The sequence below is a fragment of the Peromyscus leucopus genome, chromosome 9, assembly GCF_004664715.2.
Source record: "Peromyscus leucopus breed LL Stock chromosome 9, UCI_PerLeu_2.1, whole genome shotgun sequence".
Lineage (NCBI taxonomy): Eukaryota > Metazoa > Chordata > Mammalia > Rodentia > Cricetidae > Peromyscus > Peromyscus leucopus.
Genome location: NC_051070.1, coordinates 52,866,044 through 52,887,459, shown reverse-complemented (window position 1 = coordinate 52,887,459; position 21,416 = coordinate 52,866,044). Strand labels below are relative to the sequence as shown.

Genomic DNA, 21,416 nt, shown 5'->3' with positions numbered 1-21,416 from the left:
CAAAATCAACAAGAAAAATACAATTCATAGCCCAAAGTTCATTTATGTGGCTACTGCCAAAAGAACCAACTGTAAGAATAACATATTCAGGCTGGACCCCACAGACAAGCTCATTTGGCCTCAGGTGTTTAAGGATCTGTAGTGTCAGGTACCATGACATTAATAGTACTCAATGTCCCAGAGACTGGGAGAACACATCACGCCCCCACCCTCAGCCCCAAGTGAGCCTCTCTTGTACCTGTAGTACTCCAGGAATGTGATCTCCTTCCCATCTGACATCACAAAGCTGTCTTTGGGGGTCTTGTTCCAGTCCACATCGTCGATGCGGTAGGTGCGGTTGTTGTAGCGGGTGATGACGATGCTGCCGACCAGAAGCTTGCTACACTCGTCCTGGAAGTGCTCCTTGTTCTGCTGGTAGATAGCATGCCTTTGGGAAAGAGGCGAGAGGCTGTGGGTGGCATCGGTACACTCAGGGTTATAAGAAAGGGACAGGGGACTACCCATCAAGGAGGTCAGGGTCTAAGGCTGTGATCACAGCTTTGACTCCTTATTAGTTGCAGTCATGATGTAAGCCAACCTCCTTTAATTTCATAGGATTTATTTTTATTGTTTTAATTATACGCATGTGGTGTGTGTATATCTACATGTGAGTATGCACACATGAGTGCAAGTGCCCAAAAACCCCAGAAGCATCAGATGCCCTGGAACTGGAGCAAGTGCTCTTAACCGCTGAGCCATCTCTCCAGGTAACCTCAACTCACTTCCTCTTTCTGAAACATGGTCTTCCTATAATGTAGCCTTGGCTGGCTTGGAACTTACTATGTAGACCAGGATGGACTTGAATTCACACAGATTTGCCTACCTCAAGAGTCCTGGGATTAAAAGTGTATGCCACCACACCCAACTAACTATTGGGTTTTTTTTTTTTTTTTTTTTTTTTTGGTTTTTTGTTTTTAAGCTAAGGTACCCCAAAGAAAAGCCACTTGTGTTGTTAAAAAAAAAAAAAAAATGCTGGGCAGTGGTGGTTCACACCCTTAATCCCAGCACTCGAGAGGCAGAGGCAGGCGGATCTCTGTGAGTCTGAGGCCAGCCTGGTCTACAGAATGAGTTCCAAGATAGCCAGAGCTGTTTCACAGAGAAACCCTGTCTGAAAAAAACAAAAAAAAAAAAACAAAAACAAAACTCCAGGCCAGAAAGACAGCCTAGTGGTTTAGAGCACATATGATCGATCTTACAGAGGACCAGGTTCAACTCCCAGCATGTAATATGGAAGCTCACAACCATCTGTAACTCTAATTCCAGGAGATCGGACTCCCTCTTCTGGCCTCTGTGGGCACTGAGCATGCACACGGGGCACAGATATACACACAGGCAAAACACCCATAACACATAAAATTTTAAAAATTTTAATTAAATCTTCATGACCTCCAACTAAAACAGTGGAAAGTTCTGTAATTTTCCATAATTTTTATTTTAAACCACAAGCTAAACAGTATGTGTGGGGCCTAAAACCATTACTAAATGGTTTAGAGCACGGAACATCTATGTCTCATAGTTCTGTACGGTTGCTCCAGCTCACAGAGAAGCCCTTCTTTGAGATGTGCTTACAGGGTGAAAGGATTTGTGGGCTCCTCTAGTGAACTTTAAATTGTTGGCTTAATCCCTTCTTACACCAATCTAAAGCAAAGCGGTGACTTGGTGACATCAGTGCCTGCATAGTGCCTCTTGGGCTGAGGGGTGCTTTCATTTCAGCATCATCAGTGAAGCACCCCTAGAGAGGGCTGAGAAGAGTGGGGGACAGAGTTAAAATGTGTCACCCTGAGGTTATCAACTACAAAAAGTTTAAAATATTGGTCTTTTCATACCTAAAACGATACACACAAAAATGTTTTATTAGAAAAAATTTTACACATATAAAAATATGGATAATTTAAAATCTAAATAAATAATAATAATAATAATGCCCTTTAATCCCAGCACTTGGGTGGCAGATCTCTGTGAGTTCAAGGCCAGCCTGGTCTACAGAGTGAGTTCCAGACAGCCAGGGCTACACAGAGAAACCCTGTCTCGAAAAATTAAGAAAAAAAAGTGCCACTGAGATGTGTCAGTGAGTGAAGGCACTTGCTGCCAAGCCTGATGGCCTGTGCTGGATCCCCAGGGTCCATATGGGTGGAAAGAAAACTGACTGCTGCAAGCTGTCCTTTCTGACTTCCACATGCATGCTGAGCGTGCACACACACACACACACACACACACACACACACACACACACACACACAAATATATACATAAATATATAAAATGTAATTAAAGGCAAATAAAATATAATAAAAGAATAAATGGATTTATCTTTATCAAACTGAAAACTTTTATGTGCCAAAGTGCTCTACAAAAAATAAGGAGCCAGGCAGTGGCCCTGCACACCTTTAATCCTAGCACTCGAGAGGCAGATCTCTGTGAGTTCAAGGCCAGTCTAGTCTACAAAGTGAGTTCCAGGGGAGCCAAGGTGAAGAGGGGGGAGAGGGAGGGATGGAGAGGGGGAGGGGAGGGGAGAAGGAAGGAAGGAAGGAAGGAAGGAAGGAAGGAAGGAAGGAAGGAAGGAAGGAAGGAAGGAAGGGAAAGGGAGAAGAGAAGAGAAGAGAAAAGAAAAATAAGGCAACTAGGCCAGGTGTGGACATATCTTTAGTTCTATCAGGAAGGAGGCACAGACAGGCAGATCTCTATGAGTTCGAGACCAGCATTATCTACGTAGTAAGTTCCAGGCCAGTCAGGGCTACATAACCAGATCCTATCTTAACAAGAAAGAAAGAAGGAGGGGGGTTGGGAGGGATGGAGGGAGGAAGGGAAGAGGTGTGCTGGCTGGTCTCATGTCAATTTGGCACAAGCTAGAGTCATCTGAAAGGAGAACTTCAATTGAAAACATACCTCCATAAGATCCAGTTGTAAGGCATTTTCTTTTGCTTCATTTCTTCTCTCTCTCTCTCTCTCTCTCTCTCTCTCTCTCTCTCTCTCTCTCTCTCTCTCTCTCTCCTTTTTTGCTTCTCAAGACAGGGTTTCTCTGTGTATCCCTGGCTGTCCTAGAACCCACTCTGTAGCCCAGGCTGGCCTCAAACTCATAGAGATAAGTCTTCCTCTGCCTCCCAAGTGCTGGGATTAAAGGTGTGTGCCACAACCCCCAGCTGTAAGGCATTTTTTCAATTACTGACCAATGGGGGAGGGCCCAGCCCATGGTGGGTGGTGCCATCCCTGGGCTGGTGGTCCTGGGTTCTATAAGAAAGCAGGCTGAACAGGCCATGAGGAGCAAGCCAGTAAGCAGCTCCCCTCCACGGCCTCTGCATCAGCTCCTGCTCCAGGTTCCTGCCCTGTTTGAGATCCTGTCCTGACTTCCTTTAACGGTGAACAGTGATGTGTAAGTATAAATCGAATAAGCCCTTTCCTCCCCACATTGCTTTGGTCACAGTGTTTCATCATAGCAATAGAAACTCTAAGACAGGAAAAGACAACTCATATGAGAGAAAATATCTCAAACTATGTATCTGACAAGATATCTATATCTAAAATACACAAATCTTAGAATTAAAAAGTGCACTTTAGGCACTTGAGAGATTGCTCAGTGGTTAAGAACACTGTCTGCTCTTCCGGAGGACCCAGGTTAAACTCCCACCACTCACCTGGCAGCTCACAGCTGTCTAGAACTCCAGTTCAAGGGGATCTGACACCGTCATACAGACACAGATGCGGGCAAAATACCAATGCATGTGAACCAAAATGAATACAATTTTTTTAAAGATCTATTTATTTATTTATTATGTATACAGTGTTTTGTGTGCACATATCCCTGCAAGCCAGAAGATCAGATCTCATTACAGATGGTTGTGAGCCACCATGTGGTTGCTGGGAATTGAACTCAGGACCCTTGGGAGAACAAGCAGTTCTCTTAACCTCTGAGCCATCTCTCCAGCCCCAAAATGAATACAATTTTTAAAAGTGCATTTTTAAAATGGGTCAAAGATCTAAATATTTTGCCAAGATACACAAATGGCCAAAAGGTACAGGAAAAACTGCTCAATATCACTGATCATACGGGAAATGCGATCAAAGTCACAGCAGAACTCACTTCTCTACAAAGGTGGTTAGAATAAAAACAGATGACAGCAGGGGAAGCCGCAGGGAAACTGGACCCTTCCAACACCACTGGTAGGAATGTAAGTGTTGTGGAATATTAGTTTGAGATGTCTTCCATTGTTTATGCTGTGGAATATTTGTTTAATGATGCAAAGATGTATTGCAGTCTTTTATGCTGCATTTGTTTAACTCTGTGTAGCTGTGTTACTTTGCCTGCCTAAAACACCTGATTGGCCTAATAAAGAGCTGAATAGCCAATAGCTAGGCAGAGAGAAATAGGTGGGGCTGCCAGGCAGAGAGAATAAATAGGAGAAATCTGGGGAAAAGAGTAAGGAGTGAGAAAAGGAGGAGAGGAAGACACCAGGGGCCAGCCACACAGCCAGCCATGGAGTAAAAAGGAAAGAAAGATATATAGAATAAAGAAAGGTTAAAAAGCCCAGATGCAAAAATGTAGTTAAAGAGAAACAGAAAAATATTAGTTAGAAAAGCTGGCTAGAAACAAGCCAAGCTAAGGCCGGGCATTTATAAGTAAGAATAAGTCTCCATGAATTTATTTGGGAGCTGGGTGGCAGGCCCCCAAAGAGTCAAAAAACCAACACCACATAAGAAATGTCTGTCTGTTCTTGGGTTAAATAAAGGATTAAAATAGTGCACATGGAAATGACAACACACCAAGATCTGAACATGAAAGTTCACAGTCAAACAGTGAACACAACAAGTATCCCTCAAATAGCTCAGTAATCACGGCAAGGCCGGCAAGGTGCCTTAGCTTATCCACCTGAGCTTGATCCCTGGGACCCATGTAAAGGTGGAAGAAAGAACCAACGCCACAAACTTGTCCTCTGACCTCCAAACCCAAGCAGCAGACACACCTACAAACATACTGCATGTACACACACATTAGTAAATAAACTATTTTAAAGATGACTTAAAAAAAAAAAAAAAACAATTGGCGTTGGAGAGATAGATAGTTCAGTGGTTTTCCAGAGTTCAGCATCCATGCTGAATGGCTCACAATCTCCTAACTCCAGGTCCAGGGGACCTGACATCTTCTGGTCTCCATCAGTACACATACACAGCATATACAAATAAACATACAGATGTAAGAAAACTCATACAAAAGCTGGTCCGTGGCTCAGTGATGGAATGCTAGCTTAACATGTATGAGGCCTTGGGCTCTGTCTCCAGTCACAAAAACAATAGTAACAATATAAAAAAGATCAGACATACACTTATTATCTCAGTCTTCCTGGGTCAGGAATTGAGTCTGCCTGGCAAGGCAGTTCTTACAAGGTTCTAAGGCAGCTGTAGCCACTCAAGGCTGAATTGAACAAGATGTGTTACTGACATCAAGAAGTGAGCACTCTACAGGGCTGCCCTGTGACATGGCCGCTGGCTTCTTCCCCTCACAACCCCAGGCAGAAAGCACCATCTTTTCCTCCCCTACCCTCCCACATACTTTATAATCAGGATGTGTGGGAGAGCCCCGCCCACACTCTTGTGGAGGCCTATGCCAGGACCTCACAGACCTCACAGCATCATTATTAGGAAGTCTCTCCTTGGCCAAACTCTAGTCAGGCTCTTAACCAGCCCTCCACTTTCACCACTGAACTAGATTTTAGCAAGAATCCAACTGAGTCAGTTTAGCCAGAATTCCAGCCTTGATAATCTGATTGCCTTCCATATCTAATCAAAGCCTTCATTCCCATCATCCCCCCAGGTGATGTCCTCGGCCTGCCACAGCAAGAATCCTCTCCATTCTGCTTGGCTAGAGTCCCTCCCTGTGGTGTTCCCTGTCAGTAACCCCCTTCTACTCTCCCCTACCCTGTTATTGTTTTACACATTCCCTGTCAGTAACCCCCTTCTACTCTCCCCTGCACTGTTACTGTTTTACACATACCCTGTCAGTGACCCCCTTCTACTCCCCTACCCTGTTACGTTTACACATACCCTGTCAGTAACCCCTTCTACTCTCCCCTACCTTGTTAATGTTTTACACATACCCTGTCAGTAACCCCTTCTACTCTCCCCTACCCTGTTATTGTTTTACACATACCCTGTCAGTGACCCCTTCTACTCTCCCCTGCACTGTTATTGTTTTTTACATTCCCACTTCCCAAGTCGGATGTGCTGGTGTGTGTCTGTAGTGCAGCCACCTTGAGGGCTACTGCGGAAGGACTGCTTGAGCCCAAGGAGTTTTAGTTTTGGAGTCAGGGTTTCTCTGTGTAGCCCTGTCCTGGAACTCACTCTGTAGACCATGCTGGAGCTGGCCTCGAACTCAGAGATTGGCCTGCCTCTGCCTCCCAAAATATGGGATTAAAGGCGTGCGCCACCACTGCCCAGCTCCAACCCAGAGTCTGAGACCAGCCTAGTAACCCAGCAGAAGCCCACCTAGAACAGTGCCACTGTGCCTTGGGGTCGTCATAGTGGAGTCCATCCCTCCCACCAATGGTCCTCACAAAGTCCACCTTACCATTCCTGAACAAGTATCACAGTCTTTTTTTTCTTTCACAGAAACGAAACTAGATAAACTATAGCAAAACTTCTGAAAAGACAAAAATTAAGAACAGTTTTAAAAGCAACTGTAACACAGGCAGCTGACTTGTGATACAAACGATGTAAGCCAGAAGATAATGGAATACAGACTTGAGGCTAGAAGAAAATATCTACCAAGTGCAGAATTTTAGTCTAAAAAGCAAAGTAAGCATCTAAATTCTCACCAGCAAATCCTAAACTAAATGACATACTATAGTGTTACTTCAGGCAGGAAGGAAACTACTCCAGAAAGAATCCTAAAATGCACAGAAAGGAACAAGTAATATTAGAGGAGACTACATGGAGAAACCTGCAGGAGACTGGGCCAGTTGAAACTGCGTCATGGAAGGTGAGGGCCACTCTCTCATAGAGTTATAGGAAGTTGAGCTAGTTATAGCTAGTGGGGAGGGGCCAGCGAGGTCCCACCCTTCTCTGAGGAACCAAGGGCAGGCAGCTGGGTGATGGATTGGAAGCGTTTTCTTTAGTGGTACACAGCTCCTGGTCAATCAACACTCACCCACACTCACATGAGCAATCCTAAGCTGCTGAGTCACAAAAACTATGCCCAACAAAAGACTGCACATGACAGGAGAAGAGCGACTGGTGGAGAGAGGCACGGAGGAAACAGGGGGGGGGGGGCAGAGGTAGATGAAAGGGGGGGGCAAGTGAGCTCAAAATGCAGCACACACACGGGAAACAGCATGAAGCCGCCATTGCTGAAACTAGTGTGTGCTAATAAGACAACAAAAAGAACTGTTTGGGGACCTTCCAAAAGGACGGGAAGCCCGGTGAAGATGATGCTTGAAGACTGAAAAACAGAACTCCACATGGCCCTGCTCACTCAGTGGTCAGGGGACGGAAGGCAGCAATGCTCCAATTCTGAGGGAAAAGAACTTCCTGCCTAGAACTTCACTCAATCTAAGGTAAACACCTGAGGCCCACAGCATTTCCATCCCTTCTCCAAGGAGATAACGGAGGCCACGGCCTGCACCAGCACAGGAGAACACGGAGGCAGTGTTAGGTCTCCACCTGACCGGTGGGAGCATCAGAAAAAAGGTGGGGGTAGCCCAGCCAGCTGGCACCAGTACTCGGCAGACACTGCAGATGGACCTGAATTCCACTGGGATGATCATTAAATCAGTTACTGAGAATGCAGCAGCAACAGGTAACATTGAACCCACTGGGTAAACCTATTTGCTCGCTACCATTTAGAATCATGTAAGTTATTCCTGGGTAATGAAAAAAATCTATTTCTAAAGACTGAGTTGCTCCGACATCTAGGAAAATAACTTCTCTTTGGCCATTTCCTGGGTCTGTAATAACACAAAAGGTCTGGAGGATGAAGTGCCCAGACCAGTAGCAGGGTCCCCTGGAAGCCATAGATTTGATCTAGAGCTGAGTGGCTTTGTACTACAAACATACAGAGGCCAGCCTGGACCACCGTGTAAGTCCCAGGCTAGCCTATGATACTAAAATAAGACTGTCTTATTTTAAGATATAGAATAAGACCGTCTTGGGTGCTGGAGAGACGGCTCAGAGGTTAAGAGCACTGGTCGCTCTTCCAGAGGTCCTGAGTTCAATTCCCAGCAACCACATGGTGGCTCACAACCATCTATAATGAAATCTGGCGCCCTCTTCTGGCCTGCAGACATACATGTGAGCAGAACACTGTATACATAACAAATAAATAAATCTTTAAAAAAAAATAAGACTGTCTCGAAAGTACAAAAAACAACCAATCACCTCAGCCTGTATATGATATAAGAGGGTGATGCATGACTCAAGACTTAAAAACAGGGCTCAGAAGAAGAACTAATTTGATCTCACCCACCCAGGAATTAAGACTTCTTGGAGAACAGCAGATGCCTACTCAGATGCTCATCTCACTCGACTTCAGGAAAGAGCACATTCTTTCAGCTCTCTGTTTTGTTTTGCTTTGTTTTCTGAGACAGGGTTTCACACTGTAGTTCAGGCTGGTCTGGAACCCTTTATATAGCCTAGGCCAGGCTTGAATTTGAGGTTATCCTCCTGCCTCAACCCTGGGGGAGTCACCATACCTGGCTTCAATTCTTTTAATACATTTTACCATTAAAAATCCTACAGAATAGAGCCGGGCGGTGGTGGCGCACGCCTTTAATCCCAGCACTTGGGAGGCAGAGCCAGGCGGATCTCTGTGAGTTCGAGGCCAGCCTGGCTCCAATTGTGAGGCAGAGCAGGCGGATCTCTGTAAATTCGAGGCCAGCCTGGTCTCTAAAGCGAGTTCCAGGAAAGGCACAAAGCTACACCGAGAAACCCTGTCTCAAAAAAACAAAAGGAAAAAAAAAAATCCTACAGAATAGAGTCCACCCTGTCCTCCGACTACCCATTTCTGAACTTCAGAAAGTCATCATCGTGTTAAAGGTGGATCCCACCATTCACTCACATGACATCCAGCACAGAGTCATTCCGAATGACTTTATGAGAGACATCAGCAAGCAGGAAGAGACCTCCATCTGTCCTCCGGATGCTAGCTGCGTAGCCGGGCCAGATCTGCAACCTGAAGTGAGGTGTTTCAAGAGCATCAGAGCCACAGAATTCCATGCCCCTACTTGACACAATACTGATACTGCCCTTCCCAGTAATAATGAGGAAGCCCTAGGGGGAAAACATAACCAAGTCATTATCAGTACAAATTTACTAAAAATATAAACAAGCAAAAAGATTTAGTTGATTAAATTGTACTTACTACCATAAAACACTGGTGAAGTTTATGTCCTAAGTATAGTGGCCATAATGAAGTTTCTTTCCAGAACATTCAAAAGTGAAGGAGGAAAAAAACCCACCAACCTGTGTTGCTGTAGTACCATGGCACTTGTAGGGTCGTAGAAGTTTCTCCCCACAAGCTTCATATCCAAAAGTTTCATTACCCTGAAATAAACACGAGAGGTGAGTTCCTTTCTCCTTCTCAGTACTAGGGGTGGAACCCAGAGCCTCATATTCGCTAGGCAAGCACTCACCAGCTAGCTGTATCCCAAGCCTAACAGAAAAAGCTCTTTCAGCCTTAGCTATGGCTTCCTCTACAAACCTGAAGGTACAGAAAAGTTTTTGTTTTGTGCATAATGTAGCCTATGTTTAGAATCATCTTGTAAAGCTAGCAAAGCGTCCATCTGGAGTATGTTCAAATGACTGAAGGCTCTCTTGGTACCCACCTCGCCAAACACAGGGCCATTTCATAGGCTCATTACATTACTGTTCACCATGAACTAAAGAGAATGCACATGAACTGTTCCCAGCGAGGGCACTGTGTATGCTCCAGCAGCTCACTTTAGGCTCTGGTTTATTAAAGGAGAGGTAGTTTGGGATGAACACTTGTGCAAAATTGAGAAACTCTCAAAAGAAGATAAACAATTGTAAGCCACATATAATTCTTTGAGTCTAGAAAATATCTCCCAGCAAATGTTTGTACTCTGAGAAGCCCCTTCACTCCTAACACTATTAAATAAACAATATTGACATCTGTTTTGGCTGCATATGGTTGCTCATGTCTGTAATCTCAGCATTAGGGAAGTTGAGGCAGGAGGATCAGGACGGGCAATCCTCAGCTACATATCAAGTTTGAGATTGCCTTAGTTACATGAAATTCTATCTCAAAACAAACATCTGGTCTGAACATTCTTAAGCTCATCCAAAAGAACCCATCTGCTACTCAGCTACCCACAGGGCTAATTGCAGGGCCCCAAACCTGACCTGTCAAGTGAGAGAGAATTCTTGAGTGAGCGGATGCTAAGGCCACTCATTACGTGCTTCCTAGCCCACCCACAGACACCGTCGCTGTGTGCAGCACCATCCACATTTCCAGGGGGGCGAGCCTTCCTCCGTGCACAAGACCGCAGCGGCCCCCTTACCGTCGGAAAACCACATTGTAGAAGGGGATGCACAAGTCAGAGCAGGGCTCGAGAATCTTCGTCAGTTCAATCTTGACATTGATCTCGGCATCATCGGTTTTTCTCTGGCTTTTTAACTCAACAACCTAACAAGTAAATATACACGAGTAACTAGAAAGGACAGATGTGAAGCCTTAGCCCTAACTCACCGAGTTCTAGAGCCCAAAATGTAGCTTCTACTTCCCCCTTATTTTGCAGCCAGTGCTGGCAAAATCAGTGTGGCAATCAATAAATAAATACACAAATAAAATTCAAAGTTGAAACTTTAAATCTTTTTATTTTAAATTCACTTTATATGCATGTACATGTGCGCCATGTGTATGCAGGTGCCCAAGGCGGCCAGAAGAGGACTCCGGATCCCCTGGTATTAGGAGGATGATTGACAGCCACCCAGTACGGGTGCTAAGAACTGAACCTGGCCTCTCTGCAGCAGCTCTCCACTGCTGAGCTCTCTCTCCAGGCCCTGAAGTTGAAAATTTGAGTGATGATTTGCCACAGAGTCCCAAAAGCTTCCTACCACTCTGCCTATGTGAAAAGTTACTTCTTAAACTTAAGTGGGGGGATTTATGCTGTGTTCTGCAGAAGTGTGCTTTCTGTCTAAAAATGGGAAGGTTCAAGTCACATGCCCAGGAAGTCTGTACTTCACCACCACTCAAACCATCAGAGCATGCAGGAGTTTCACCCACGCCACAATCTCCACTGGGTCTCACTTGTTGAAGCTTAACAGGAAGATAGAGAATAGACCCATCAAAAGCAGTGACGTTTCCTGTGACAGCTTGATGGTCCTTCAACATGCCAAACCTCATGCTTTTGCACTCCACATTGGGGCTGCAAAACAACAAAGGAGATTTTAGTTCAGATTGACGCAAACAGCGATCTTTACTACAGCTGTTCAGTAAGTAGTCTACTATTTTGAGAAGCAGGTTTTTTGTAACTGCACTCCACCTAGTGGTCACATTTATAATTACACAGCTGACTAAAGAGTGTGTCTCGAACATACCTGCTTGGGTAGAAACATTAGAAATTGTAATCTACCTGCAATTCAGCTATGTGAGAGGCTGAGGCAGGAGGATCATCGGTTTAAGACCTCACTGGATAACAGAGAGACCTGGAAGGAAGGAAAACAAAACAAAAAAAAATAACCCATAATTCGAGATAGCTCTAGCTTCACACGTCATGTATATCCTTCTAGACATCAGAGCATATATCAGAATACTAAGAGGCCATGTTGTAAGTATCTAAGGTTTCATAGGACCATACAATCGTGCAACTCTGCTGTCATAAGACAAAATCAGACACAGCATAGAGACTCGGGAGTGTGGCCAAGTTCCAATGAACAAGCTGTGGGCCAGGCCTAACCTCGGACTGACTGTGGTTTGCCAATCCCCGCTCTGAGTCTTCAGAGGCACACATTTTTAAAGCGCTTTTTTGTTTTTTCAAGATTTACGTTTACTTCTGTGTATATGTCTGTGTCTGCAGAGGCCAGAAGAGGGAAGCAGATTCCCTGGAGCTGAATTATAGGGGGTTGTGAGTCACTGATACAGATGCTGGGAACTGAACTCAGTCTTCGGCAGGGGCAGCAAGAGTTTTTGTGGTGGTGGTGGGTTTTTGTTTTGATTTGGTTTTTACCTCTGAACCATCTCTCCAGCCCCTAAACTGCTTTTGTTTTTGTTTGTTTTGTTGTTGAGACAGGGTCTATACAGACCAGGCTGGCCTTGAACTCAGAGATCCACCTGCCTCTGCCTCTTGAGCGCTGAGATTAAAGCCATGAACCACAATACCCCACCATAAGGTATTTTTGAAAATGACACTTTAATCATTTTTCACCCATGGAAATTTCAACTTTGTATTAATTTAACAAACTGGCAGCTTAAAAAAAAAATCTAACAGCTACCTTATACAATGATTGTTCCACTATATCACACTAACATACAATCTTGTTCTACAACTATAAAATGTGAATAAATCCAAGACTAATAAAGGATCAAGTATGTTCAAATATAGGAAAACTTAAAAAAACCAACATGTCACCCTAAAATTAAATACTCACATTAACATTTCTCCTCAAAAAAAAATTCTTGTATGCAGGTTGAGTTACCTTGTGCCAAATGCTTAAACCCAAAGTGTTTTGGATCCTGGAGTATTTGCACGTACATAATGAATTATCCTGAGAATGAGACCCAATTCTAAACATGAAACACACTCATGTTTCATATTACCCAGTCCAAAGGTAATTTTATTTATTTATTTTTTATTTATTTATTTTTTTTTTCCGAGACAGGATTTCTCTGTGTAGCTTTGTGCCTTTCCTGGATCTCGCGTTGGAACCAGCTGGCTCGAACTCACAGAGATCGCCTGGCTCTGCTCCCGAGTGCTGGGATTAAAGGCGTGCGCCACCACCGCCCGGCCCAAAGGTATTTTTATATAATTTTTTTTTTAGGTCTGGGGATTTTTCTTTTGTTACTGTTTTTTTTTTTTTTTTTTTTTTTTTTTTGAGAGTGGGTCTTACTCTGTAGCCTTGGCTGGCTTGGAATTCCAAGTTAGCCTTGACCTCATGGAGATCAGCGTGACTCTGCTTCCTGAGTGCTAGGATTATAGTCATGCACCACCATGGCTGGCCCAGATTTGTTTTATGGATGAGTCTTTCGCCAAACTGGTATATGGACCACATGGGTACCTGAGGACACTGAAGGTCAGAAGAGGGCTGGATCTCCTGGAACTGGTGGTACCAACGTTTGAGTCACCATGTGGTGCTGGGAACCAAACTTTGACCTTCTGTAAAAGCAGCAAGGGCTCTTAATCACCAAGCCATCTCTCTAGCCCCTTATATGATACCTTTTAACAATCTGGTAGATGAGTTTCACGGTGTGTACTTTTCTACATATGGCATCAATTCCACATTCAAAAACTTCAGATTCTGGAGGATTTCAGGTTTGGGACTTTCAGATCAGGACAATCAACCTACACTTAGAGCAACATTCTGCCATTTACCTCGCTGCTCCTGTTCCATGCGGAAGCTACAGCCTAGTGTACCGCATCAGCATTTTCCACATTATCAGCGTCTTCTCAATTACCTCACATCACCTTCACACTGTGGCTCCAAAAGTCCCTGGGCTAGATGGATGGCTCGGTCAGGAAGGTGGCTGACACCTGCTCTAGCTTGCTTTTCTACAGCTATGATAAAACACCAGGACCGAAGCACATCCAGGGAGGAGATGGTTTGTTCCAGTTTACAACTCTCAGGCACATTCCCTCACTAAGGGAAATCAGAGCAGGAACTGAAGCAGAAGCATGAAGAGTCCAGCTTACTGGCTTGCTCTCCACGCTTTCTTATATCACCCAGGACCACCAGCCCAGGGATGCCACTACCCTCAGTGGGCTGGGCCTCTCTCGTCAGTCACTAATCAAGAAATGCCCTCCAGACTTGCCTCTGGCAATCTAATGAGGGCATTTCCTCAGCTGAAGTTCCTCTTCCCAGCTACCTCCAGTTTGTGTCAAGCTGACATAGAACAACCCAGGATAACACTCAGCGTGAGGACCCAAGCTTGACGCCAGCACCCACGGTGGCAAACTTGTGGTTCCAGTGACTGGGAGCAATACACAGGTGGATCCCTGGAACCTGCTGGCCTGTCAGCCAGCCTAGCGGAATCAGAGCTACAGTCCTCGTGAGGGAGGCCCCCGTCTTTACTGACCACCACGCAGAGCTGCCCTCTGTACCTGTGTGCATGCTCACACACAAACACCATCAAGACTACCTAAACCTCTAGTCCTACAAGTCCATGGCTTTTCCATGGCCCAATCAATGCAAGAAACCCTTCCTGCTTCATGAGAATTTGCCAGTCACTCACAAAGAAAGCTCTTCCCTGACACCCAGCCCCGCACTCATGGTCCAGGCCAGGCCTGCTTCAGGGCTCCTCTTGGTTGTCTCCTCCTTGTCCTGGTGGAGATCTTCCTTTTGTTGTTGTAGTTGTTGTCTGGTTGGTTGATTTTTTGAGACAGGGTTTCTCCATGGAGCAACCTGGCTGCTCTGTAGACCTCCAGCTCTACAGCGATTCTCCCGCCTTTGCTGGGATTAAAATCCTGCTGCCTTCTTCCTCACTCTTTCCAGCTTTTGAAATGAGTGGTGGGTTCTTGGGCTGTTCTCATGGCTTACGTTCTCCCTGGTTCCTTTTATCTTGGACATTTTCTCTGTAACTCTAACAGTTTGTAGAAGACCAGTAAGGGTAGGCTGAAAGCAGATCAAGTATTCTTTTTCTTGTGGCCAAAATCAACCTTGTTGTCCTCATCCAAGCGGACCCTTTCTTTCTCTGCTCGTTACAATCCTTCTGGGTCATTTCCCTCTGACCATCACTTTCTTCTCTTCCACTCCATTTCCTCCTCCTCTACCATCACTTAGTAGCTGTCCTTCAAAACCTCATGCTTCTTAGTAAAGCCATTTTGGAAAACAGTATGCTCTTTAAAAAAAAACCCTGAAAATCGGGCTAGGAGATGGCTTAATTGGTAAAGTTCTTACACCTTGCACGCACAAGGACCCGCATTCCACACTCCCACCCCAAACCCATGTAAAAATACAGGGCATGATGGCATCACCTTGTGTAGGCACGGTATGTGTGTAGTGCCTGTGGAGGTCAGAAGAGGGTGTTTACATACAGTGTTAGAGATAGTTGTGAGCCACCATGGAGATGTCTGGAATTGAACACAGGTCCTCTGAAAGAGCAGACAGTGAGTTTAACCACTGAACCATCTCTCCAGCCTCCAAAGCATGTCCTTGTAGTCCCACAGATAAGAGGATCTCTGGGGTCTACTAGCCAGCCAGTCTTCACCTAATTGGCGAAGTTCAGTCCAATTAAAGACCTTGTTTTAAAAGATATGAATGGCTTTTCCTGAAGATGACACCTGAGGTTGTTTTCTGGACTTCACATGTGTGTACATATGAACACTTACATACACATACATATGTTTATAAAAACCTAAAACTACGTATGACCCAGTAATCCCACTTTCAGATATAGACCTAAAAGATCTGCAATCAATTATTTCCACAAACATCTACAAACAAATATAGATTTACTTTAGTAATTTCACAATAGCCAAGACACATTCATCAGCATGTAGACACAGAAAATGTGAAATGTACAACAGAGTTCTATACCATATCTTTTACTGTTTTCTGAAAGCTCCATGCATGTATATAATGAATTTTAGTAGTGTTCACCCTGAGTACCTTACCCTCTCCCTCTTCAGATAGAACCATTTTTTCTTAAGAAGTTCCCCTTCTGAACATGGGCAGAGACACACACACACACACACACACACACACACACACACACACACACACACACGCCCGCTTGACCAGAGGCCACACCAGCTGCCAGAATTCCAGGTATGCTGCCTACCTTCAGACCTCTCCCACTCTCTCGGTGTTTCCGAAATCTCCTTTCCTCTCCTCATTGCCATGCCCCTGCCCCCAACACAGGCAGAGACTCCCTGCTCAACCATGCTGGCCACCAGAAGTCTAGGTACGCCACTTTGAGATTCCATCTTACACCTGTCAGAATGGCTAAGATCAGTAACACAAGTGACAGCTCTTGCTGGAGAGGATGTGGAGCAAGGGGGACACTCCTCCATTGCTGGTGGGAATGTAAACTTGCAAAGCCACTATGGAAATTAATATGGCAGTTCCTCAGAAAATTGGGAACTGATCTACCTCCAGACCCAGCTATACCACTCTTGGGCATATACCCAATGGATGCTCCATCCTACCACAAGGACACTTGCTCAACCATGTTCATAGCAGCTTTATTCATAATAGCCAGAACCTGGAAACAACCTAGATGCCTCTCAACCAAAGAATGGCTAAAGAAAATATGGTAGCCAGGTAGTGGTGGCTCATGCCTTTAATCCCAGTCCTTGGGAGACAGAGGCAGGTGATCTCTGAATTTGAGTCTAGTCTGGTCTACAGAATGAGTTCCAGGACAGCCAGAGCTATACAGAGAAACCTTGTCTTGAAAAACCAAATGTGTGTGTGTGTGAGTGTGTGTGTGTGTGTGTGTGTGTGTGTGTGTGTGTGTGTGTGTGTAATGTAACATATATATGTTCTTATTTTAGCTGGTGGTGGTGGTAGTGGTGGCAGTGGCAGCAGCAGCACAGGCGGATCTGTGAGTTCAAGACCAGCCTGGTCTCCAAAGTGAATTCCAAAACAGCCAGGACTGTTAACATATAGAAATCTTGCCTCGAAACCACAAACAAACAAAAACAAAACAAAATGAAAAGAAAATATGATATATTTACACAATGGAGTATTGTTCAGCTATTAAAAGAATGGCATCACAAAATTTGCAAGCAAATGATGGAACTAGGAAAAAATCATCCTGAGTGAGGTAACCCAGATCCAGAAAGACAGATATGATATGTACTCATTCATGAATAAGTGAATATTAGCTGTTAAGTAAATGATAATCATGCTACAATGATGGAACTAGGAAAAAATCATCCTGAGTGAGGTAACCCAGATCCAGAAAGACAGATATGATATGTACTCATTCATGAATAAGTGAATATTAGCTGTTAAGTAAATGATAATCATGCTACAATCCACAGACCCAGAGAGGCTAAGTAACAAGGAGGGCTCTAGAGGAGACTTAAGGATCTCCCTGAGAAGGAGAAATAGATTTTGTGGGTGGAAGAGGGGTGAGTGGGGATGGGAAAAGGAAAAATCAGGTAGGATGGGGATGGATGGAGGGAAAGAATATGGGGAGAAAAAATGGAATTAGGAGGGCATTTGGGGGGTGATGTGGAAACCTAGTGCAGTGAAAACTCCCTGGAATCTATGAGGGTGACCATAGCAAGGACTCCTAGTAATGAAGGATACAGGCCTGAACTGGACATCTTCTGTAACCAGGCAAGGCTCCCAGTGGTGGGACTGGAACATCAACCCAGCCACAAAACCCTCGACCTACAATTGTCCTGCCTGAACAATGTGCTGGGCAATGGTGGTGCAGAACTTATGAGAGACCCACCAATGGCTGGTCTAATCTGATGCCCACACCAGGAGAGGGAGACCATACCTGACGCTGCCTGGATGACCAGGAGTCGGAGGCTGGAGAGCTCAGAGACACAAGGGAGAATAAAAAACGATTGGGAAAAAAAAAACAAACAAACAAACAATGAAATGATTCCTAGTGATGTTCTGCTATACTCATAGAAGAATGCCTAACCCAGCTGTCATCAAAGGGGCTTCCTCTGGCAGCTGACAGGAGCAGCTTCAGAGACATATGGCCAAACACTAGGTGTAGAGAGAGTCCAGGTTGGAGTTCTCCATTGGGTCCCTCCCCTTGTAGCTTGGGGAACCTCGTGGAAGAGAGGGAGGAGGAACTGTGGGAGCCAGAGGAGTCCAGAACACTGAGAGAGCACGGCCAACAGAATCAACTAAGCAGGGCTCCCAGGGGCCCACAGAGACTGAAGCGGCAATCACGGAGTCTACGCGGGTCTGCGCCAGGTCCTCTGCATGTATGTTACAGCTGTTGGCTTGGTCGGCTTGTTATTTCTGTGGGACTCCTGATGGAAGGAGTGGGGGGGTCTCTGATTCTTTTGTCTGCTTTTATGACCCTTTTCTTCCTACTGGGTTGCCTTGCCCAGCCTTGATGAGAGGCTTTGGGCCTAGTATTATTGTATCTTGTGCTGTATTCAATTGATGTCCCTGGGAGGTCTGGTCTTTTCTGGGGTTGGGGGTGGGGTGGGAGGAGTATTGTATGAGAGAAGAATAAATTTTAAAAGTGTATGAAGTGTATTAATGCTTAAAAAAGTCATAATCCAAAATAAATAAATAAAACTAGTAAGGTTTTTCTGAATCCTAATAGGAAAAGGAAAAAGAAAAGTCCCCCTCTTACTTTCATATATTTTTTAAATTTTTATTTTATTTTTATTATGTGGCTGCGCATGTATATCTGTGCACCGTGTGTGTCTGGTGCCCAGAGAAAACAGAAAAGAGTGTCACATGCCCTGGAACTAGAGTTACAGATGGTTGTAGCCGCCATGTGGGTTCTGGGAACTGAACCCCAAGTCCTCTGGAAGAGCAGCCGGTGCTCTTAGCTTTGGCGCTGTCTCGCCAGCCCCCATCCTTTGTGTATGATCCACTGAGTTTCACTGAGGTTTCTTGCATGATGTTATTTACTAGAATACAGGCAACCGATGAAGAAAATTATGCCCTTGCCCAATGACCATCAACTACCAACTGTCTCTCTCTCAGGGAGGGATAGGGCCTCATCAGCCCCTCCTCCATCCATGATAAAACATTACCAGGCCCAATCTTGTGATGTTCTGCAAGATGACCCAGCTGCAGTGAGTTCATGAATGCAAGGGCTGTGCCACGCGGAGAAGTCTGTATTTTGTTTCTTCCTATCCATACTTCCTATCCACGGACTCTGACATTCTCTCCATCCCTCTTCCATATTGTCATATGAGGCTTGGTGGGAGGGATATTATTGTTCCATTTTGAGCTGAGCACTTCACTATCACTTAATTCTTAACACTATGACCAGTTACGATCTCTGTATCAAATACATACATATGAATGAGACAAGGTCTCACTCTGCAGCTCAAGCTAGCCAAAACTCACTATGTAGCCAGACTGGCCTTGAATGAAAGACAATTCTGCCTTGGCCTCCAAGTGCTGGGATTACCATGATGTGCCCATACCTTGCTTCTACAGCTGTAAAAATGAACTCTGTCATTTGCAGTATGGATGAGTCTATAAGACAGTTTCTTAAGTGAAATTAGCCAGACAATTACTAGAAGATCTCACTTACAGAGATGGCTCAGTGGTTAAGAGCATGTACTACAGCTGGGGGGCAGTGGCTTATGGAAAGAAAACAAAACAAACAAACAAACAAACAAAAACAAAAAAAAAAAAAACATGCACTGCTCTTGCAGAGGACCTGAATTGTTCCTAGAACCTACATCCAGTGGCCCACAGCTGCCTGTAACTCCAGCTCCAGGTGGATCTGACATCTCTGATCGCCTTGTGTGCTGCACACACGTGCACATCATCACACACAGACACGTAAATAGTGGGATCTAAACTCATACAGACTAAGGCAACGGGGAGATGGGGGGGGGCCACCAAGGCGGCAGTGCTCTGTGACACAGGAGGGTGAGCCTCAGTGACTACAGCATGTGACATACTGCTCGAGGGGACCGTAAACCTCACCACAAGTAGATGACACTACAGTCAGTCAGTCAGTGTCACCATGTCACACAGGAAAACACGATGTTCTCTCCAGTTACAGTAACTGTCAGAAAAACACAGGTTTCCATCTTCACATTTCTTCAAATGTATTTCAAAGCATTTGTTTTTCATGATTCCAGCCAACAACCTCTAGAGAAAGGCTTTCCTATGATCTTACAAAGAGAACATAAACTACTATGAGCCCTTACGCTTAAAACTTAGGGGAAAAAATCCTAAAATGTTGCTATAAAATTAAAGTTCTTTTCTTTGATTTCAACCCTAGTTTATTTTATTTTTATTATTTTAATCATTTGTATGTGTGTGTGCTATGGCTGATGTGGTGTTAGATCCACCTGGAGCTGGACTTAGAGCTGCTTGTGAGCTGCCAATAAGGGTGCTGGGAACCAAACTCAGGTCCTCTGCAAGAGCAGCATAAGCTCTTAACCACGGAGCTGTCTCTCCAGGCTGACAGCCTTGAGTTTAACCCTGGACTGTCACTGGAGAGACATGAAATGTTGATGATGATCATGTGTGTATAGGAAGATCCAGGTTTTTGAGTTATGGATCTTATACAAGTGGTAAAAGTTTAATAAAAGGAATAAAAATTACAAAGGATGAGCCAAGAGATCATGGAAATGTGCTGAGTGTTGCTCAGTAGTGGAGCACTTGCCTAGCTTGTGTGAGGTCCTGGGTTCAAGCAACAGTACAGCCAGAAACACAGGAAAGGCCATGGGAGGAGCCCGGGCAGACCACAGGCTCTGAGCTTACAGTACATTACTTCCACTTTAAATCCATTTCTAGCCTCACACCATGAGCCTGTGCCTATGAAATCAAAACCTGAAGTTGGAAAAGAGCTAACGCACACAAATACTAACTTGAACTTCCTCCCAGAACCTTGAGTGCAGGTTACTGTGAGTGCAGGTTACTGTATGGGGAGTCGTCGGTCCGGAGCAGCTCAGAGGAGTACTGAGTACCTCCAGGGAAACACAGTTGTACATACCTGAAAGTCACATGATACTGATACACTGCTTCATTATGACACTGGATTTTGATGAGGTTCAGTCCTAAAGACTGAGGGGTTCCTTTTGATCCTTGCTTGATCAAAAGCTCTCTGGAAAAGAAGGAAAGAAAAGCACAAGCCAGGCATGATAATGAACAACTTAGTTCCATCTACTCTGGAGGCTAAAACCGAAGATCCCTTGAGTCCAGAAGTTCTCGTTCTCTCTCTCTCTCTCTCTCTCTCTCTCTTCTCTCTCTCTCTCTCTCTCTCTCTCTCTCTCTCACACACACACACACACACACACACACACACACACAGCACATACCTCAACAACCATCTGACCAGCCCCCATCAACAAGGAAAAGACTGAGAAAATATTTTTCCCATTTACAGATACACAAACTGGGAGTCAAGGTGTATAAATGCAGCCACATCTAATCACATAGCAAAGTCACCCAGGCTGCCCTACAAATAGTGCTACAGTAACCAAGGCCAGCTACCTAAGGACACAGAATCCTTCCACAGAGAGAGATGAGGGGCAGTTAATACTCCTCCTAGGTGACATCCTTATCTTCAACATGACAGCAAACTCTCAGTCTGATGTGAA

General features: G+C 44.8%; 1 protein-coding gene across 1 annotated transcript in view; it reads right to left on the bottom strand.

The window, feature by feature from the left end:
- Nucleotides 1–21,416, bottom strand: part of Piwil2 (piwi like RNA-mediated gene silencing 2) — a 70,443-nt gene that overhangs the window by 34,621 nt on the left and 14,406 nt on the right. Inside the window, exons 6-11 of the mRNA XM_028877595.2 lie at nucleotides 20,810–20,920; nucleotides 11,294–11,411; nucleotides 10,545–10,669; nucleotides 9,487–9,567; nucleotides 9,083–9,196; nucleotides 239–427 (exon numbers count right to left, since the gene is read on the bottom strand). Coding sequence (XP_028733428.1) covers nucleotides 239–427; nucleotides 9,083–9,196; nucleotides 9,487–9,567; nucleotides 10,545–10,669; nucleotides 11,294–11,411; nucleotides 20,810–20,920 — 738 coding nt within the window. The remainder of the gene's footprint in view (nucleotides 1–238; nucleotides 428–9,082; nucleotides 9,197–9,486; nucleotides 9,568–10,544; nucleotides 10,670–11,293; nucleotides 11,412–20,809; nucleotides 20,921–21,416) is intronic.